This window comes from Dendronephthya gigantea, unplaced genomic scaffold, assembly GCF_004324835.1.
Source record: "Dendronephthya gigantea isolate DGI-Jeju-01 unplaced genomic scaffold, DenGig_1.0 000076F, whole genome shotgun sequence".
NCBI classification, from domain to species: domain Eukaryota; kingdom Metazoa; phylum Cnidaria; class Anthozoa; order Malacalcyonacea; family Nephtheidae; genus Dendronephthya; species Dendronephthya gigantea.
In genome coordinates, this window is record NW_021163086.1 from 1,022,475 (window position 1) to 1,042,500 (window position 20,026).

The window sequence follows — 20,026 nt, forward strand, 5'->3', positions numbered from 1 at the left end:
ACGTCCGACCCAATTGCCTTCAAAGTCAGCCTACCAAGTTAGCTTTATTAATTTTTGAGTTATCGTTCCCCAAAATAAGGGGAATGAGAATTTTAGTTTGCTAAGAAAAGCGGCAAAAAAAAGTTTTGCATATATTCGTAAATTATAGAGAACAATACAATAGAACAATGAAACAATGGAATAAGCCAATCGACCCCCTTTTGTTTGCTCGGGGTAAAACCCTAATTAAGTAAAACTTTTCGTTTATTTCTCGCGTTCTTTGTATATTTTTTTGAGAAAAAATATTCCGGATCTATTAGGGAGACATTTAAGTTTGCATCCCTTGAAAAGGAAAGTTTTCTTGTTTCCTTACAGTCATACTACATTTCTATCAGTCCGATGTAAATTAATTTATTATATTCATTTTGAAATCAATGGTGTTTCTTGCAATCTGATTGGTTAAAAATAGTGTGATTAATTCCCAAATCGCACTATTTTTGAGCATTAATCACATCATTTACAAGCCAATAAGATTGAAGCTCTGCACCATAATAACCAATCAGATTTAGTATTTCAGTGTAACTATCTAATCAAATTACAGGGGAAAATGGAACAAAATTTTATTAATTTTCTTGTATGATTGCATGGCGACTTTAGTAATTATAATAACTTGTAGGTACACCACGTAAGTATTAAATACTGCAAAGCTTTCGGTCCGTTAACCCGGACCTTCATCAGTGCAATTACTTGAATACACGTTTGCGCGTCACTTAAATATCATGTTAGAAACCGTTTAATTAATAGCGCGAGCAAACTAATCACGACTAACATGATATTTAAGTGACGCGCAAACGTGTATTCAAGTAATTGCACTGATGAAGGTCCGGGTTAACGGACCGAAAGCTTTGCAGTATTTAATACTTACGTGGTGTACCTACAAGTTATTATAAAATTTTATTATTTTGAATTTTTAAACGCCCCGCAAAATTTCTTGACAAAAATAAGAAAAAATTACTCACATTTTACACCGTTTACGGTTCTTTTAGCCAATAAATCGTTTTGAATTTGTTTAATCTTTTGTATGATTTCAAAATGAATATAATAAAGTGGAAATTGCACTTCGTAGTCGTGCAATTTTGGTGTGAAATCAAACTTTTAATTACAAATCGCACTCCCGCTTTGCGGTCGTGTGATTTTGTAATCACGCGTTTGATTTCACACCAAATTGCATTCCACTCAGTGCAATTACCATTATTTGTAGTATATCTCAAGGTGATCTCTCTCACGGCCGGCTCTGAAAATAGATTAAACTATTGAAACTAGTCGAAATTTTGTAATTATGTTTAGATATGAGAACTATAGCTCTGACATAAAGTTGAAATGGAGATAAAGTAGCTACAAACGTAGTTACATTTCACTCCCGATTAGAAATTTGGCCTCTATAGCTTTATCCCAATATTAACACGCAGCGTTTCAAGGCCACATTTGTAAATCCATTAATTTTCAAGTATGATTTAGTGTAGTTTCTAATTTAGTGTAAATTTCCATTTTCAAGTGTAACAGAAGATATGTACCTTATAATAATGAAAAGACTTAGTTTAGGTCAGGCTGGGTTTAGGAGATATATAGAATTGGTAGTTATACAGAAAGCCTTTATGGTCTTAATTGGTCTTAATTGGTCTTAATTGGATCTGGGGAACGCATTTGTGCGCCCGCACTAATATGTTTTTGCGGTGTCAATAAACATTGAACTTGGTTTAAGCCTCACAGAGTGTCAGGTATTAAATCAACCATATTCACCAACAATCGATCAAATTATTGGTTGCACCCGATAATTTAGATTGAATAGTAATATATGGTGCAAGAATAAACTATAAAGGATGAAGAGCGCAAAGGCAATTCAAGTTTTGGCTTTTGGTGGACCAGAAGTGTTGCAATTTCGTGATGTACCTATTCAAAATGTAGGCAAGGGGCAGGTATATATTTAGCTAAGGTTACTGTTTTATATAAAACAATCATCTGGAAAAATTGTGCATTACCAGACCCCAGTGTTTAGTCAATTCGCTAGAAACAAGTGAACATACAATCTTATGTTTTTTATGACATTTTGTCTGACATATAAATGTAACAATTAGTTGGTGAAGTAGGCCATTAGAGGTTTTTGTGTTTAGCTGGTAGCCTGGTACTACATTATAAACACATTTTTGAACACCATGCGATGTAACGTAGTTTCAGGAGATATATCATGTTTTTGAATTACTTAACTGGCCACATTGGCTAATAATTTAGAAGCATGCCAGATAATCTGTGTGTAAATTAATAATCATGCATGTAGACTTTTCATGAAGGTCTAATACCATAAAATGTATATAACTTAAGAAATTGTTTATCTGGATGATGAAACTATAGATACAAATTGATAATCAATCTTAGTCCTGAAATGACTCTTCAAATCACTTGCCACATTATAGACATAGCACTATAGTTGCCATTTGCCCATTACCAGCCAATACTTATACTCAATATACATTCTGACTTTTCTAAAAGAAGTAATTCTCATCTAGCAACTTGTCATATGTTATGAAAACTATTTGCTATAAACTTAATTATTTGCCATATATACTCATGTATGCTGCTGGCTTAAGATAAGATAAGATAGAGTTTTTTATATTCTAGCTACTGTATGTAACGGTATTACATAAGTTTTTCCCTGAAAAAAACCATTAGTTTGTTTATGGATTAAAAATAAATTCACTAGCCTTACAGAATCTGTGGATTCTCTTAAAACATGTACACCATGTGGTACAGCTGTGTGTTAGGGTACCGATTAGGGTAAGATTAGTTTTTGAACTTTGAGGTTCTTGTCAAGCTATTTGCTGCTGGTGTGAATCCTGTTGATACATATATCAGGAGTGGCACATATGCTAGAAAACCAACATTGCCATATACTCCAGGAGCTGATGGTGCCGGTATTGTAAAAACAGTAGGAGAAGGTGTGTCAACTTTCAAGGTGAGACATTTTACCAGGCATTGCTATGTACAATCGATCACATACAGGTAGCCAGCCCTATAGTATGTATTATATGTATGCATGTATTGGGCATGGCGATTATATGTATACATGTATTATATATACATGAACCTCATTTTTGGGTAATACCGGTATGGCGTTTTAAAATTTTTGAGGTTGCATGATACAAAGTATTTAATGAAAGTAATTCAATCTCTGTGCACACAAAAAATGTATTTAAATTTGCGATCTTTGGAAGGCCATATATTCCACATGTTATAACATTTTGCCACCAAACTTTACAACTTGTCTATTCTCTTAATGCGTCTGATGAGCGAAACTGCTCAGTTTAATTAACCTTAGCATTGTTGATTGTTCATCCTACACATTGTGTGACTATATTACATATATACATACAGTACGGCCAATATATTCCGTCAACCAGGTTGTTTGAAATTATACCTAGTCCTAGGTTTTTCAATTTCTGGCAGGAAGGTGACCGTGTGTACGTGCATCACGCCAACGGAACATACGCTCAATTTGCTGTTTGTGATCAAAAGAATGTAAATCGACTTCATCCAAAATTGACCTTCAATCAAGGAGCGGCGCTGGGAGTCCCATATCTCACTGCTTATCGGGCTTTGTTTCACAAGTAAGTTAATATACATAATATTTTTTGGGTAACCTGTCAATGGGGCAATAAAGTTCTGTAGGGATCACCAGTCACATTTGACAAAGATGGTAAATAAATAAATAAAATAGATATAAATATGATAGAGCACTGGATCTCGCCTTCTTAGTGATGATTGTATTATATATGATCGGAACTTTCCTGTTATTCTGTGGTCTGTACGATGCCCGTTTAATTTACAACGTTCTTATAGCTACTGAGTACTGTATGTCAAAATTTTCAGCTTTATAAAATTATTCTTATTTTACTTTCTTCTGATATTCTGAAAAATTCGTTTAAAATTTTTTTACGTTTTCAAGAATATATGCATGCGCTTTGAAATTTGTTACCTCAGATTAATTTATTAGACCAATTTTTTATTGGTTAAAATAACTAAAAACGTGGTTAAAACAACCATAATTTTTAACTTGATTTAACAATCCTTTTTATAAAACTAGGAATGCGAATTAGTTTAATTTCAAAATGCGTTCAAAGTAGTCAAAGTAGCTAAATTTAAAAAAATTCCCTTTTAAATCACATTTAAAGACTTAAAGTATATAGACGAGATAGTCTTAGAGTTTCATTTGACTCTCGTGGTAGCATTAATATTGCTCAATGTATTTTCAAAATATCCCTCGTAATTTAATTTCTATTGTTTTAATATATGTAACTCAAAAACTATAAAATGCGATGTTGACGGGGATTCAAGCATTTGATATCGCGAGGTACTTTCAAAATTCGTGAAAATATCGACAAAAATCGGCTATTAAATTTTAAAATTTGAAAATACTTGCCACTTCCCTTGGAAAGTTTTTATATTAACTTGAATGATTTTAACTTTAACTGTAGGTAGGCTTTACCATTGCAAACTTATACTTTGAAAAATAAAAATTACACTAAAAGAATTATTCTTAGGGATAAAATAAAGTATGATATTCAAGAAACCTTAGAGAATTGCGCGAAGAAATCGTGTCTGCTTGTGAATCTTGGATCTCTCGAGCATGAAGGTTCATTCAGGCTCAAGGACACGCTTTTCCTGATAAGTAAACTGTATATTTGTTAATCCTTTGTAACTAAATGAAAACGCATTATTTTACAAAGAAGAAAAATAATCTAAAACTATAATCTAAGCCTTAATTCGGTTTTATGCTAATTCTCAACATTTTCAAAAATGGTAGTTCAAATTTGATTTTCAATTGCTCCAACAATATCGCACGGATAAATGCGTTAATGTTTTATAAAGTCAGCCCTTTCTACATGCAATTGGTTACTGTATTTTTTATTTTGCCTGCTTTTATAGCTTTTACGTTACCCGCGGTATATAATATCTACTTTCTTTCGCATTATTTTAACCGCAGAGCAGGTTCAGTTGCGCGTCGTGTTTATGCGTCATCCTATAATTTTAGAAATCATGCAAAAATAGACCTGCTTTATCCGGGTGGTAGATTCGTCCAGATAGTTTAGAGCTTTTATTTTAGATTTGTCCATGCATGCAGCTTCAATTTGGTTTTCATGTACTGTGAGGAGCAAAAAACGACGAATTCAGTGTAAACTCTATGACTATGCATGCATGTATGTTTACTGCCTGAACATAGCTATATAATAGCTATACCCCGGCTATAATTGTTAGCAGCAGAATAGTATTTTTGCAACCAAAATGAATTTAAACTTTACTTCTCCAAACTGTACTAAGTCGCATTCATTAGTATCCTTCTGTGACTGAAAAAAAAGTCGCTAAAATGTGCATATATATATAGGCGGAATGTCAAACCACTCTAATTCTGTAAGTATAGAAGCGTATTGAAGATTTAGAGGGAGAGAGGCTTTAAAATTTAAGAAATTCTGGTTGCAAATCTTAATTTATATATACAGTACATTATTAGTTACATGCATGTATGCTTTTAAGCAACCTACCCGCGTATAGATTCTTTAACGTGAGTGAACTTGCTTTTTAGTTGCCAATATACTGACTGGCTATTGTGCAAAATGACGCGGATTTTATGGGCTTTTTTTAATCCTCACTTTATACTACCAAATATGGCAAAATGCATTAAACATCCTCAACAAAACAGCTATCGCGTCGAGCATAAAATTCCTCGCTTCTCAGCCCGGCTCAGGCAGGGGAGAAGGCTTTCTCAATCATTGAAGTTGATATATTCGGTGAATACAAATAAGAACCTCCCTTGAATGTATACACCCTGTGGTGTTTTTCGAGAAGAAAAGGCTTTGCACTGAATAGATTTGCATTTTTCGAACGTATGATTTTCACAAAGGATTATTCCTCGATCTTTTCTGTTTGTGTTCAATTCTCCAGTGGCAAAGTTTACTTCCCTCTACACAATTCGAATGGGATCCGATGCAATAGAATATCATAACAAACTGTTTGTTTATACATTTTGAACTTCTATGCTGCAAACTACACGACGTGCTGCCGTCTGAATATCTTACACCATGCTTTTAGATTCGCTACGCTTCTAAATATGTAAATATGGATTAGAGGTTTTCGGAAAATTTCGAGACATACATGAAATTTTGGCAACATTTTATGCGCAGATGCGCAGAACGAACTTGAATGTACAATGTATTACGCGGCATGTTAAATTCTGTAGCGACAAGTATTTTTGTTTTTTTATTGAACAAGAGGGTTTGGTATATCGACCTATACGAAGAGCTTTGATATTGGTTTTTATTATATGGCACATGGTCTCGTGACTAAAATGGCGTGCGCTGATTGGTTCTTTGTCGGTCTGGAATCCCCCAGTATTAGACCGTTGCCGTAGTAAGTAGTAACGGTTCAACTCTCATATTTCTGAACAAAAACAAGCTTGCACTTTTATTTTTGACGCGAAAAATATCGACGGAGAACGGACGAGGAAGAGCATTATTTGGTACATGTGAATATTATATTTATTCATCTTTGATTTTTGTTTATATTACTGTATCATTCTTATTTAACGAGTAAAAAACAAAGTTTTGGAAGCGACTTCAGTGCTTGTTGGCGACTGGCTGGCGAAAGAGCCGGCAAAAATGCTGCAGCGCATTGTAGAAATAAATAAACTAAATACTATATGCCATATAATAAATCCCTTATCAACCGAATACGTTCGGTCCGTACTGGAAAAATATCAGACCTCGGTCTTTTATGTACGGACCTCGCTATCGCTCGGTCCGTATACTGTCAAGACCTCGGTCCGATATTTTTCTAAGTACAAATCATAAACACTGTTCACTTTTGTTACAATAAGCCAAGCACAAAACTCGATCATATCAGATAGATAGGCTATAAATTATGTACTCACTGGGCAACAGGTTCTTCAATTTCAATATTTGAATCAGAATGTCGTTTTTGACGTTTTGATAAGTTTGCTGGCACACATATACATTGTTGTGTAAAATCAAAATTGCCAATGTGTAGTATGATGTCGACCCAGTCAGTTATATTTTGAGTATGGAACAAATAAATTGAAAGTTGAATATTTTGCAAATGAAAACACATTACCAAGAGGGTAAAAGAAAGTTCGTCAAAAGTCTGCTTTGTCAGATACGCGGTCCTTTATAATTTATATCAGCCCCTATAGACCTAGAATTACAGGGTCTTATAAGAATTATATGGCCCTCGCCATGCAGTTATGGATTTCATTTTACTTTCCTTTTAAGAATGAACGTGAAACCACAAGAGACTATATTTATACATGGTGCCAGTGGTGGAGTAAGTATTACTCACAGCTTACTATTGTTGACTTTTTCTCATCCTCTCGCAGGAATATATGATTTTGGTGATTGGTACAACGGTTACTACAAGATATTATTTTAAACTCAATTTCTCCTCCACCTCCCCAAGTGTTTTTGTTTTAAGAAGCTATATGTATTTCTAGTTACAAGCAATAGTGCTTTGCGAGTTGAGCTGGGGGGGGGGGGGGGCGGTCAGGCAAACGGGGTTATCGGGCTAAAGGTTGCGATATTGATTTTAAAAACTTCATATTTTGAAGGTCGGTGTGGCGGCAGTACAACTTGCCAGAGCTCACGGGATGCGCGTTCTTGGCACTGCCGGAACCGAATTAGGAAGTAAGGTTGTGAAGGAAGCTGGCGCTCACGAAGTATTCAACCACCGGGAAAGTGGCTATTTAGACAAAGTTATGGTGAGGATTGCATCATTATACAAAGTTGTGCTCGCATTTTCTCTCTATGATTTATTTTTCCTGCACGTCCGTGCTGTTCAGTAAGGGTTTTAGCTGGGTATACATGATGTTGTAGATGATATTTGACACGGTTTAATGAAGCTCCACAACAAATGAAGCCATCCTTATCAACTGAATGCACTTTTTTCTAAAAGACAGCGACTGAAAACCGAGGTGCTGATGTCATTTTGGAAAATTTGGCGAATGTGAACCTGGAGCATGATTTGAAAATTGTGGCGGACCATGGCAGGATAGGGGTAAGGGAAACCGCTTGACAAACAGAGATTGTTTGCTGGCTCAATATTGTTTAGATTATACTGTCATGAAGAACGAATGAACAAAATGGAAACCTAATTATTGATAAATATAAACTACCAGTACCTATAGACCAAGGTATCTAAAACCTTCTATGTATACTAAATGCTGATGATGGTTTCAGGAAACAAAGGTAGAAATAGAGTAGGTACTAGTGTCGCAGCTCCTCGCAAGAATGATTTTCATTGGCTGAACTTTACAATACATTTCTGTTTCAACCAATAGCATAGCTTCGTTCTTTAGAAAGCATAGAAACGAATTATCCAATTGGACGAAAGCTTCCGAGGGCGAAGACATGTCCCTAGAAATATACTATTATTAAGACAAACTGAGAACGCTTCGAAAAATTTAGCTCAGGTCTTTCGGCAAGATTTTAAAGCAGTACTTTCACTATTATTTAGGTGTATGTTTCTCTCTTCGTGTTTTAATTCGTGCAAAAATAAAGCGAATCAAGGATGTGCAATTCCCGAACCCTGATATACCCATATGACACCCTTCTCACTGTTGCTGCATTCATATATATATTTACGCATGCAACTCATAACGGGTAACGGTTTGTTTCGTTGCTATATAGGTTGTTGGGAACCGCGGTTCAATTGAAATAAATCCTCGCCTAATGATGATGAAAGAGTCGAGTGTCATTGGTGTATTGCTGCATAAGGCTTCGCAAGTGAGTGCGCGGGTGTTGCTGTATTGCATATCAATTTTGCGCGATGAAATGAAATGATTCGTGGACTATATATCTTCCGCGTAGCTCATAGGCAAATTGAATTTATATTACAATCAATAAGATGTCTGCAAATAGTTATATAGGTTTAGGTTAAAATAATGCCATGTTTCACTAATACAAATTCGCTTATTTCTAGTTTATGTTCCAAGCTAATGCAAATGCATGCCATGTGCCAAAAAATAAACTTTTTTACATCGCTTTCGTTGTCATTATACCGAGAAATATCGAACGGGATTCAACCACTAACTAAAATTTCTCGTCACATGTTAAGACTGAAATTGACGAAGCTGTAACCAAGCTCGAGAAATGGGCGGAGGACGGATTGCTGAAGCCAATAGTTGGCAAAACATTCAAGTTGATCGATGCACCCAAAGCTCATAAGGAGATAATAGAAGGCTCTGCTCAAGGAAAACTTGTGCTGGAAATTGATTGATGTACTAATACTGAATGTGGACACGTCTTCTTTAATGGTAACTGGTAAGTCTTAAGGAAACTCTTAAATGGAAACCAGACAAGTTATGAAGTAATGTTTGCAGTGATCTTTGCAATGCAAAAACATAAACGTACTGTAATGCAAAAACGTAAACATGCATAATTCTTGATGCTTAAATGAAAAAGTACCTTTCTTTGCGTAAGCGGTTAAGAATGAGGCTTTCGCCTTCTACAAACCTCTCTTCGGCTTTTTGAGGTTAATTTTTCTGATATAGTTTTTACTGTCATGCATGTATAGATGAGCTAGTAGATGCTAAAACACATATGCTATGTTATTTACTGCATGGCTACGCCTACGAAGTCCGAATACAAAAAACTGTGCCCGAGCCGAGGACTCGAAAACGGGCGAGGTCGCAACCGAGTTTTTATTGATTTAAGTTTATTGATTTTTGTCAAACGCAACAAAACAAAAAAAATTTAGTGAACAAACTATCAAAATTATAATTTCTATAGGCTAGATCATGTAGTTATACGCGGCATTTTAGAATTTTAATACCCCAACAATTCCTTGATTAAAAGTATATCCTAGTCAGGTATCAGCTAATGAAATGGCAAATAATATTACCATGCATGACAACTAAATCACGGCAAATGGAGGAAAAACGACAACGTAATGACATTCGAAAAAGGCCCGAAAATCCAAAGTAGGATGTTTTAACTGTTTTTATCTTTCTACAGTCGTACGTTGATGTTTCTACAGTCGTACGTTTGTCGTTTTGTTCACAGTAAGCCGGTTGAATTTCACAGCGCTGTGAAAGGCTACTCAGCCAAACGATTGCTAGATGAAATACATTTTTAATTTTTTTTTAAATGATAGTTATCTGGACAATATAAAATCTTCTAGTTCTAATACACCCCTTATATATATATAGTAACTTTGAATAAACAATGTTGAATAAACCAATTCTCTATATATAATTATTATTTTTAAAATTCCGAATATAACTAAGCCATTTATTTATCGTGTTAGCGAATTTCTTCTATATAAAGGAGGCTGATAAGCGAATGTTTTTTTACTATGTAGTTGTAGATGCATGTTTTTCATAAAGCGAACTGCATAAAAATAAGAACTTCCAAATATGCGTGAAAACCTTCAGGTTTGACTTATTGAGCATAGAACAATCTCCCTAGCTCTAGTTGACCTATGCACCCAAATATTTATTACAAACTACAAAGTCCGACGTTTCAAGCAAAGGAGTATGTCTTATCCTTTTCATGAACAATCGCGTCGTCGCCGCTGAGTAGATTTAGAAACGCGCTATTCCTCCAATCGTCCGGCCACGTCACGGACGTCAATTTTTGCAGCCACTTTGGCAAATAATCGTCTGCGACGTTCACCAGCACTGGAATAAAGCGAACTGGACTGTGCTTCATCTTCGTGCTTAGTTCACTCTTGATGTTGACCACCTCTCCATAGAGCCTCTGGTCGTTCAAGGAGTTGAAACAAGGCCTCGAGCCGATGTCCACGGTTTCGTCCAGTCTGCAAAGCTTGAGGTAACCTTGCGTCACGATCATGATGACCTTATCTGCGTGCGCCAGAAATTTCTCGCCAAAGCGTTCAGGACCGAGGGAATTGTACAGCTTGGGGTCGTACATTTGGTCCATAACAACGTTGATGTTGTGCGATTTCAACAACGAATAAATTTCGTTAACTTGATTGATTGTGCTTTTCTCCGGCAAATAAGAAACATAGACCGTCCCTTCGTAGCCTGTAAAGAATCATTTGGCATTAAACCACGTAACCAGAATTGCATGGGACTTGCATGGTACATTTCGTTTGTTTTCGATCGTGCTAATGAAAACAGTAAAAAAACCTGCCGCTGCTCTTCTAAGGCTTCATTCACTGCGCGATTTTGTTTTCGTCACGCGCGGCGCTGAGGCAATGTAATTGGTCAGTGAAAAATTTCGCGCAAAAAATTCGCCTATGGGAGTTCGCGTCATCGCGTGGTGTAGCGGGAAACGATGTGGACTTGTGTGGACTCTGAAAGTGGCAAAAACTTTCTTACTTTTTGAAGTAATTTTGAAATCATTTTTCTTGGGCCTTAAGAACCACTTCACAACCAGGAAAACTGTAGCGATGATGACAACGGCAAACACTGAGAGCGAGAATATCAGAGTTGTTGGCGATATCTCCTCTTTATTGTGAGGTTCTTTTGCTAAAGAAAATAATAAGGTTGTTTACTGATAAACGACGACAATAGGACTACCCACCCCTCCAGCTACCCGGTATTGACGTCATCTATACTTTACTTGCTGTAATTACTGCAATGCAACAACCTTTCGTTTGTTTAAGGCCTTTTGTTTTGACGTATCTAGCTTCTGTTAAATTTACCTGAGTTATTTGCTTCTGGACTTAGCGATTTTGACGACTCTGGAAGAGATACAATTTGGGGTTATCAACAAGATTAGAATTTTAAAGAAGATGATTCATATATCTATGTACATACAGGTCGCATTACAGAGAATATATAGTAGACCCATATAGGAGGATTACGCGTCATGTCCGCTATCACCCTGGCCATGCAATCAACATTCTGAACAACAACATCGTTTCTAGGGTATGCGCTCTGTTAGTGTGGGCCTGGGAAGGAAGTCGGTTGCTGGCATGTCCGCCAGTATAATACTGACAGCTCGATTACATTAAAATGATACAAATTTCCTGATTGGTCTAAAACGAAATTCGTCCCTGTTGCACGGAGGGTGCCGATTAAAACCTCTGCTAAACCTCCGTATAAAGCCGTGTTTACACCACAAGCCTGAGCCTGGCCTAGGCCTGGCTTTGGCCTAGATCTTCCTAGTGTAAACGCACTTTGGCCTAGATCTTCGTGAAACACACCTTGGCCTGGCCTTGTCTGAGCAGATATATCTGTTGTATGGACCAGACGTACCTGTTGTGGATACGTGGAGAGAGGAGTTCGTACTAGGTATAACCAACGTGTCGGTTGGATTTGGTGTGGTAAATATCCAGACGCGTGGTTCTGACAAACTCTCTGCGCAAAGAACATGGAAACAATTAACTTATTAGACGAATAAATTTACATGATCATGCGGTTTTCTAAAATATGAGCATTTGCTTCTCGGTTCAATTTTTACCAACATGTTGAGAGATTTCAAAGATTTCAAAATGAACTTATTAAAAAAATTCATCAAATTGATAATGATAGTGACATTAATATTCATAGTACACATTTTGATAACCTTTGTAAGAGCACCGTAATTAAATTTATTGCGAAAGTGTGCCTTTAAATCATGCATTAATAATAATATATAATAGTAATAATAATATTTATATACTTTACCTGGTGCTGGGGGATCCATGTAAAAAAATTTCAGGTCCTCTGTTGACGTATATGGAAAAGCTTTGACCTAAATGGATTAAGAGACAATGAAACGAGTGTAAATCGCATTTTTGAAAGAAACCTCTAAGACCCAACCACGGGGTAATTATGTTCACTGACTTTCCTTATAGCCTACATATATATAGCTAATAGCTAATTTTCAACTTTGACACTTTATGGCACAAACCATAATAATAACCTTATATATATATATATATTCCTGAGGGAAGATAACATTAGCTTGAATTGTAGACGCATGCATATATGCACGTAGGGGGCGAGCTTGTGCGTGCTTACCTTTACATCAAAACTACTTCGCCCATTAAATCCAGTCGATTCATCCAAAATGATGTAGTCGCTCGTCTAAAAAGGAAAGGATCGATTTACTATAATTATATTAAAATTCGTTCATGGTTTGGAAAGAAAATGTATATATAGCTATATATATGCATGTGTATGACTGTACTAGTTTCTGCATGCATGCGCAGGAATTAATCCTTTGCGATGTCACCCACGGACCTACAGTAAATTAAGTAGGCTGGTATTGTCTCCCCTCCCAGTTTTTGCTAGAACTAATTGTAGCTATTTCGCTTACATTGTTAACCGTCGTACAATAGACACCTTCGAATGTTCTGGAAGCAAACGACCATTGAACAAAGTATCCTTTGCAGTAATCCTTTCTCTTTAAGCATTCTATAAACCGATCAACAAGTTGGTTTTGTTCACAGGTCGACGCCGGAACGATGCAAGGGCACGAGGGGCAGATTTGTGTCCGTATAGAAAAGTAAAATCCTAGGGTGCTTTCCTATTTTGAGCGACCAAAATGGTCAATCCGATCATATTTTGAGTAGTTCATTAATACAATTTCAAGCCGAAAGTGCATGCTTATTCACTTGTTCGTATAGTATATACAAATGTGTACGAAACTCATCAAGTTCTGCAAAATTAAACGTTCTGTCGAGAGTTTTCCACAAAATTCTCTTCAGTGTAAATGGTTGCATGTTTAGTCGTTAGGTTTTATTCTCTGTGCCTAATCGAAATTTTCTGAAACCTGGTATATACGATGATGCCACAGCTGAAATAACTCAAATATAACTCATTATTCCCAAAACGTTTCATTTTACCTGGAAGGGGATCCCATATGATCCTCGCTACCGTCTTGTTTTTCTTATCAAGACTAAAGACAATTTTACGAATTTTCGCTTTTGCTCTCTTGATTCCATGTCTTGGATTCAGGAATTTTTTTGAGTCAAAAGAGCAATCTATAATGACAGCGGAAAGAAAATTAACAAAAAATCATGCACAAGAGTGTCATTCATTTGATCACGATTTGGATCATGCATATATGGAAACGTTTCCAGTCAAACACTGAAGCCGTTCCGTTTACTACATTTCAGCTCGACCTTATATAAATCCACTTTAAACATACCTATATATATTGGCTAGCCTGCCAATCAATTTATATAGCGATTTTTTTTACATTTCCCAACGGTTCCCTTTGGCTATAATATGTTTAAAACGTCGCGATATTTACTTTATTTCAGGCCGCCACTGATTCTCTTCATCTATATGCTTCATGAGAATTAGTTCCAAGTCAAAACGTGACCGTTTTCAAAATTTTCGCTGGGATTATTGACAAACAGGAATAATGTCATGATTTGTATTGATATATCAGACGTAAAAAACATGCACTCTGACTTTCTGCGTTGATAAAATATTTGCAGTAGATCTATACAACGAGCACCATTCGGCATTTACGATTTTTTGCATTTCTCATCCATGTTACCCTTTGACTTTGTTTAAAACGTCGCAAAATTTAACTTATATTTCCGGCAGTTGTTGAAATTAAGCCCTTCCTATATAGCTAGTGATTCATAAGAATTTAGATGTCATTATATCGTTATCGTTATATACGTATATCGTTATATGTCAAAACATTTTTTGTTCTGAACAAGTTAAGCAAGTTGTTAAACAACTTAAGCAAAGGAGTTGCGGAGGCCTCTTCCTTTTTAAAAAACACATAAATTAATGATTGATTCATCTTAATAATGTTATAAAAAATGCGAGTTCCCGACAAAACTAGAACTGTCAAGATGGTGGCAACAGTCAGTCCCCGACGCGTGATTTAATGGGTCGGGCTTTTGCTATAGTAATGTAAACAAGGTATGCATGGATCTTACCATCGTTTCTTTTAATTCTTGACGTTCTTGGAAATCCCTAAAAATGCACGAACAACCGTTAATACCCGCATGAAAAAAAGCATAAAATATTAGAGGGCGCCACCTCAATTATATACTATATAAACTACCTTGAGACTGTTGTCGTCCTCACTAGCTCGTTGGATTCGAGCAGACCGTCCTACAAAGATCAAAACTAATATGAAATTTCATATTCGTTCTGACTCGGAACGGAACAACGTTAAGGCGGGGAGAGGGTGCGTGGATCTTCGTTAAAGGAATTTGTTGATTTTAGGATCATGAATATATGAATATACACTCCCCAATTAATCTTCTAGCGACGGCCCTGACCCCAAGGCTTAGGACCCTATGCACGGTCAAAAATGCTGAATAGAAAAAGCAAACATTCATACCTTCGTTTCGTAATCTGCATCCAAGAATGCATCTTCTACGATCCTGAAGTAATATTAGCAAGGAAAGACAAACTTAATTTCACATACTTGAAGCTTCAAAGGATCGCATTAGGTATAGTGTGAATGTCAGAATTGAATTGGAGAGCTACAGGCGGGACTACGTCCGATTGAATTGCTACAAAAGTCTGAAACGCTGCTGAATTTCAGCATTTTAGTGTCTCAGTCTTCGGGGCCCTTTCCTGAGTTTCATCTTCAAGATTTTTAAGAAAAAAATTCATATTAGGTGATTCTTGATCTGTCAAAATCAGGTCAAAACGCTACAATTTAAAATATGCTGATTTTATTGTTTTAAAATCTTGGTAACGATATGATGATTATGATGACTACGGTTAGTTAATTTAGTTAAAATGGTCAGAGCGGTCTAGAAAAATTATTGGCCTTTAGTTTAGGTCATTTTTAACCCTGCATATTTCAATTGTTGAAAATGTGCCCAATACCACAGGAAAAGAAATGTTCAAAATATAGGACCATGCATGCAGTCTGCACCATTTGCTGCATTCATTTTTATTTTATTTCCCAATTCACGTCTTTTTTAACCTTATATGGCTTTGTTTTGGCTGTTACCAGGGTAAATCCTTATTTTTTGATTGAGGTTTTTCTGGTTTGAAATTACCAGTTGACGACTTGACTGAGATACTATAGTACTTAGACTAATTTGCAGAACGATACAGCCGAAACTTTTCACATCTCGAAAATGACATGTTCACTGCAGTAACAGTTAAATGGTGAACGAGCCTTTAATTGTTGGAAGGGCGCCATTCATTGCTCGATATGGAAAAGCCCGCCTTGTCAGCTACCAATCAAAGAGCGTCATTTAACGAGTTAACACTTGCCATAAATATGTGTATATTGAATCGTCTATTGTGCGCCAATTCTTTAACGCAAATCGTCAGTCATGTGAATGTCTCACTGCGTAATTTAGTCGAGTCAAATTCATAGTGTGATAAAGTCAACTACCTTCCTCTTGACTAAGTGGAGAAAAAATAATACCATTTAAATGCTTCCTATTAATTCTACACAGTCGATGAATACGATTCGTTCACTCAGTGTAAAATTCACCAATTTATCTCACACATATTTTATACACACATTTAAAATTTAAAAAATATCCGGGCATGCAACAGGTACGATGTTTCGGTAAATTCGCCCTTGCTAAATTCTGTATAGTAAAGAAAACTACATATAGGAACATAGATAATGTGTCAATATCATCTTACTTCGACTGCTGTGGCTCGGCAGTTGTAGGAACAATCGGTTCCACCGATGATTACTCGACATTCAATTCCCGACAAAAGGAAGACAATCAAAAACAAGGATTTCTCGAAGGCCATGTTACAACAATTAGCTATATCTTATATGTTTCAAACTGTTGCATTTCATACAGACATACACCTCGCTTGGCACGATCGAATTCGCTGTCACTTGGCCAAAACCACACTTGTGCAACGTGATATTCATTTAAATTCAAGACGAATAAGGCATGGATATTAAAGGTCAAGGGGATTGCAATATAAAGATAATGAATGCCAAATCGAGTCGATTCCGAAGTGTTTCTATATATATTACGACATCCTTCAGCAAATTTAAAGTTTTTCTTCTTGTGAATATGTCATATATTGCAAAGATCGGACCTTGGTATAAATATTCATGTATCGAATCCGTTTATAAATTATAACCCAATAAAATTCTCGAGAGCACATTTCGACAAGTGGTAAACTGATATTAATTAAACGAGCATCCGTTTCAGCATCGCCACGGTAAACAGGATGTCCTGCGCGTCAAAGAAATAGGACGCGATGTACTGCAAAAGTGCTCGTTTCCAAGTACAACTATTTTTGGGTGCATGACTTATTTTCAGAAATCGCTGCACAATTGTAGTCGACCATGGCCTATTGTAGTGGAAATTGGGTTGGTTGCTGCACGCATGCGTCTTGTTTCGGAGAATATTCTTAGATGGATGGCGTGCATGATAGATATTAATATTATCGGATGTCATAAATAAGCTGAAATATGCAGCGAGCAAGCTAAAAGTGCCATAAATCAGAAGCATACATGCATCTCGGAAGATACCCCTAAAGGATAGTCGGTCAGTTCACTTACATTTCCCAGTAACTGCGCTACGCAGCTTTTAACGCACGAAATATCGTCTCCACGAGGTTCTTTCGAATCCATCTCTTGTCCAGCGGTGTCAACCAGCAACGCAGAGAACGTTATTATATGGAAAGCGTGAAGGAAAATCTTTGACTTCAAGAAATACTTCATGCTACAGCTCAGCAGGTCGATCGCCTTACCATCAGATCACTGAAAGTATATGTGGAACACGATCAGTATATAAGACACCTGACACCTGAAGAGCGATAACCTGCATGCGTTATATAAACTGCCATAAACCTTTTTTTTACAATGCTATGATTAACAAGATTGGTGCAGAGCTCTTGCTGCATTCAAAACGGCACTGCGGAAAGCAGTCGAAAACGACGCCGTTTTTAAAAAACCTTGGGCCCTATTTAATTGCACGGGGAACTTAAAAAATAAACGTAATAGGCTTTACATAGTGATCATTATATTGCACGGCCTTGTTCGGTCTTCTCATTATCCATATTACCGATCAAGCTAGTGGACGCTAACAAGCAACAGCAATTGCAACTGATGCATAAAATATATAGAAAGTTATCTTCGATGCAAAAAATGTAAAGATGGTAATCCTGAAAAGCATGATCGAAACGTAATTGTGACATAATTCGTCATGATTCGTCGTATGTAAACCAGCCCTAAAATTGTCTTAATGAAGACGTGTGTAGTATCACCCATGCAAATTGAAACCTTATCGTAGGCTTAGCATTGCTCCTAGAATAAGCTTAGCCAACTTTCTCCACAGTCAGTTATTAAGGACTTTTATTGCTCTTGAAATGTGCATTGTTATACAGTGGTTACTACAGTGGTTGAAAACTCATACCGTGCACAGCGCTATCTAGGCTATCTAGCAAATGTACAAACAATCCTCAGTTTATGTATAGATCAGCTTATCCTCGAATAACAGATCAGAGGTCGCGATATATTTATAATGCGTGACGACATTCTACATGTTGAGTATACCTTGACCTCGGCGCGTACATGAATTGTGTCACTCAAATTAATAAAAGAGCATTATTCTCGCCAATGTACGCATCTGTACCTCAGATGATGAATAGATCATCACCAAGCAATAACTACATTACGCTGAAGCTTGGCATATAAAGAACATCATCCTTACCTATAACCAAGGTCTATATATGCAAAGAACCATGCAGTATATTGCTTCTTGCAAGTCGCCTTGGTTAAACATCACTGAGCTGGACTAACGAGAGTCTAACGTGTCAAGCAAGCGGAATGATATACAACTACAATACGGGCGATTTAAGGAGTCCGAACTGGAAACGGAACCGCGTGAGAAATATTGAATACTATTGGATTAACACACAGCAGGAGGATTGCCGAAAATATTTTCCAGGGGGAGTTCCGCATGCATTATATCTTATGATACCATCAGTACATCATGACCACGAGAATTAAACTACACTTGACCTGCAAAATGCAAGTCAAACAAATATAACTTCGAAATACATTCTTTTTTAATATAATAGACGGTTGAGCTCACAATTCATAGCCGGATTTGACAATTTCCTCATAACAGATTTCACAATTTCCATAGTTTTATTTTACGTGCCACTCTAACATGCTGTTCATTTATTATAAGGATTAAGTGCTCCTTCAATGTCATTGAACAAAAACAAGGCAATTCCTGTGTTGCATTCATCGAGTTTTGGAAAGCTTTAGGATTGCAGGTGCATATGGGACTTCAAAGTTTGATACTCAAGCGTTGGCTGGTGCCGCATGTGTGTGGAGTATACAGAACGATCACACGAACGATGCAAAACAACTAGTTGAACTGCCCTGGCTGAATACCTTTCATGGATATCAGCAGCGATTGATATGTTTCGATGTATTGTGTTACTCACTGTGCATATAGACTGGCCCCTAATCTATAATTCTATATGCACCATGTATATTATACTATACTTAAAATAACGTACTTAAATAAGACACAAAATTACATCACATAGGTATAATTGCATATAATTCAGATAATCATCACCAAGGATACAAGTTTTATTAAAACTTTGTTTTCCGGTAACCGCAAAGTTGATTACATTTCGAAATGGATGCATTTCAGTGGTCTCCTTCACACACCCTTCTTAGCTGAGCTTACCTCTCTTGTGGGCTTATGCACTTTCTATTAGCGATTTCAGAGATTTGACCACAAACTCTTCACAATCTATATGATGCTGAGTTGCCGACAGTGTTAAGATGCCTCATCTACACATGAAATACCCTCCCCCCTGAAAAATATTGTCGCCAGTGTGCCGGCCGCCCAAGTTTCGGTTTGCTGAATTGCTGTTATCTGTATCCCTTTTCAGCGGATATCAATATTGTTGTGAATCGAAAGCGACACGATAAACTCTCAAGAGGTGCGACACGTGTTCCGGAACAATTGAACACGTGTTGAAACCATTTCGAAATCGTTCGTGCATGAAAAATCAGTTCAGATAAACGTATTGTCGGTATTGAGTTTATCCTGTTTGAATTGCACCGAATTCGCATGGTCACAAGTCACAACATCAAAA

General features: G+C 36.6%; 2 protein-coding genes across 6 annotated transcripts in view; one reads left to right on the top strand and one right to left on the bottom strand.

Annotated features, from left to right (window-relative positions):
* Positions 1-1,760: 1,760 nt before the first annotated feature.
* Positions 1,761-20,026, top strand: part of LOC114531893 (quinone oxidoreductase-like) — a 21,597-nt gene continuing 3,331 nt past the window's right edge. Inside the window, exons 1-9 of one of the 3 annotated variants that reach the window (XM_028553494.1) lie at positions 1,761-1,955; positions 2,837-2,989; positions 3,481-3,641; positions 7,317-7,368; positions 7,649-7,798; positions 7,993-8,094; positions 8,727-8,822; positions 9,154-9,359; positions 19,099-19,631. In XM_028553494.1, the coding sequence (XP_028409295.1) occupies positions 1,860-1,955; positions 2,837-2,989; positions 3,481-3,641; positions 7,317-7,368; positions 7,649-7,798; positions 7,993-8,094; positions 8,727-8,822; positions 9,154-9,315 (972 nt within the window). In that variant the 5' untranslated portion in view covers positions 1,761-1,859 and the 3' untranslated portion in view covers positions 9,316-9,359; positions 19,099-19,631. Of the gene's footprint in view, positions 1,956-2,836; positions 2,990-3,480; positions 3,642-7,316; positions 7,369-7,648; positions 7,799-7,992; positions 8,095-8,726; positions 8,823-9,153; positions 10,279-19,098; positions 19,632-20,026 lie in introns of those variants that run through there. The other 2 variants (XM_028553493.1, XM_028553492.1) reach the window with 2 other exon arrangements.
* LOC114531892 lies at positions 10,349-18,703 on the bottom strand. 3 transcript variants are annotated; one of them, XM_028553489.1, is made up of 13 exons: positions 18,616-18,703; positions 17,463-17,663; positions 15,303-15,345; positions 15,021-15,070; positions 14,893-14,929; positions 13,837-13,974; positions 13,308-13,405; positions 13,010-13,075; positions 12,674-12,740; positions 12,263-12,364; positions 11,707-11,745; positions 11,381-11,530; positions 10,349-11,083 (listed from the first exon to the last, which is right to left on the bottom strand). In XM_028553489.1, the coding sequence occupies exons 2-13, from the start codon at positions 17,622-17,624 to the stop codon at positions 10,560-10,562; spliced, it is 1,476 nt and encodes a 491-aa protein (XP_028409290.1). In that variant the 5' UTR covers positions 17,625-17,663; positions 18,616-18,703; the 3' UTR covers positions 10,349-10,559. The 3 variants fall into 3 exon arrangements, with proteins under 3 accessions (XP_028409290.1, XP_028409291.1, XP_028409292.1); XM_028553490.1 differs by lacking the exon at positions 18,616-18,703 and having other exon boundaries at positions 17,463-17,736; XM_028553491.1 differs by lacking the exons at positions 17,463-17,663; positions 18,616-18,703 and adding an exon at positions 16,580-17,445.

Coding starts and splice junctions, on each gene's coding strand:
- LOC114531892 (XM_028553489.1), bottom strand. CDS start 17,624: ATGAAGTATTTCTTGAAGTCAAAGATTTTCCTTCACGCTTTCCATATA. Junction 13,975..14,892: donor AAGAATTAAAAGAAACGATG/GTAAGATCCATG, acceptor CTGTCATTATAG/ATTGCTCTTTTGACTCAAAA. Junction 11,531..11,706: donor TCCAGAAGCAAATAACTCAG/GTAAATTTAACA, acceptor TATTTTCTTTAG/CAAAAGAACCTCACAATAAA.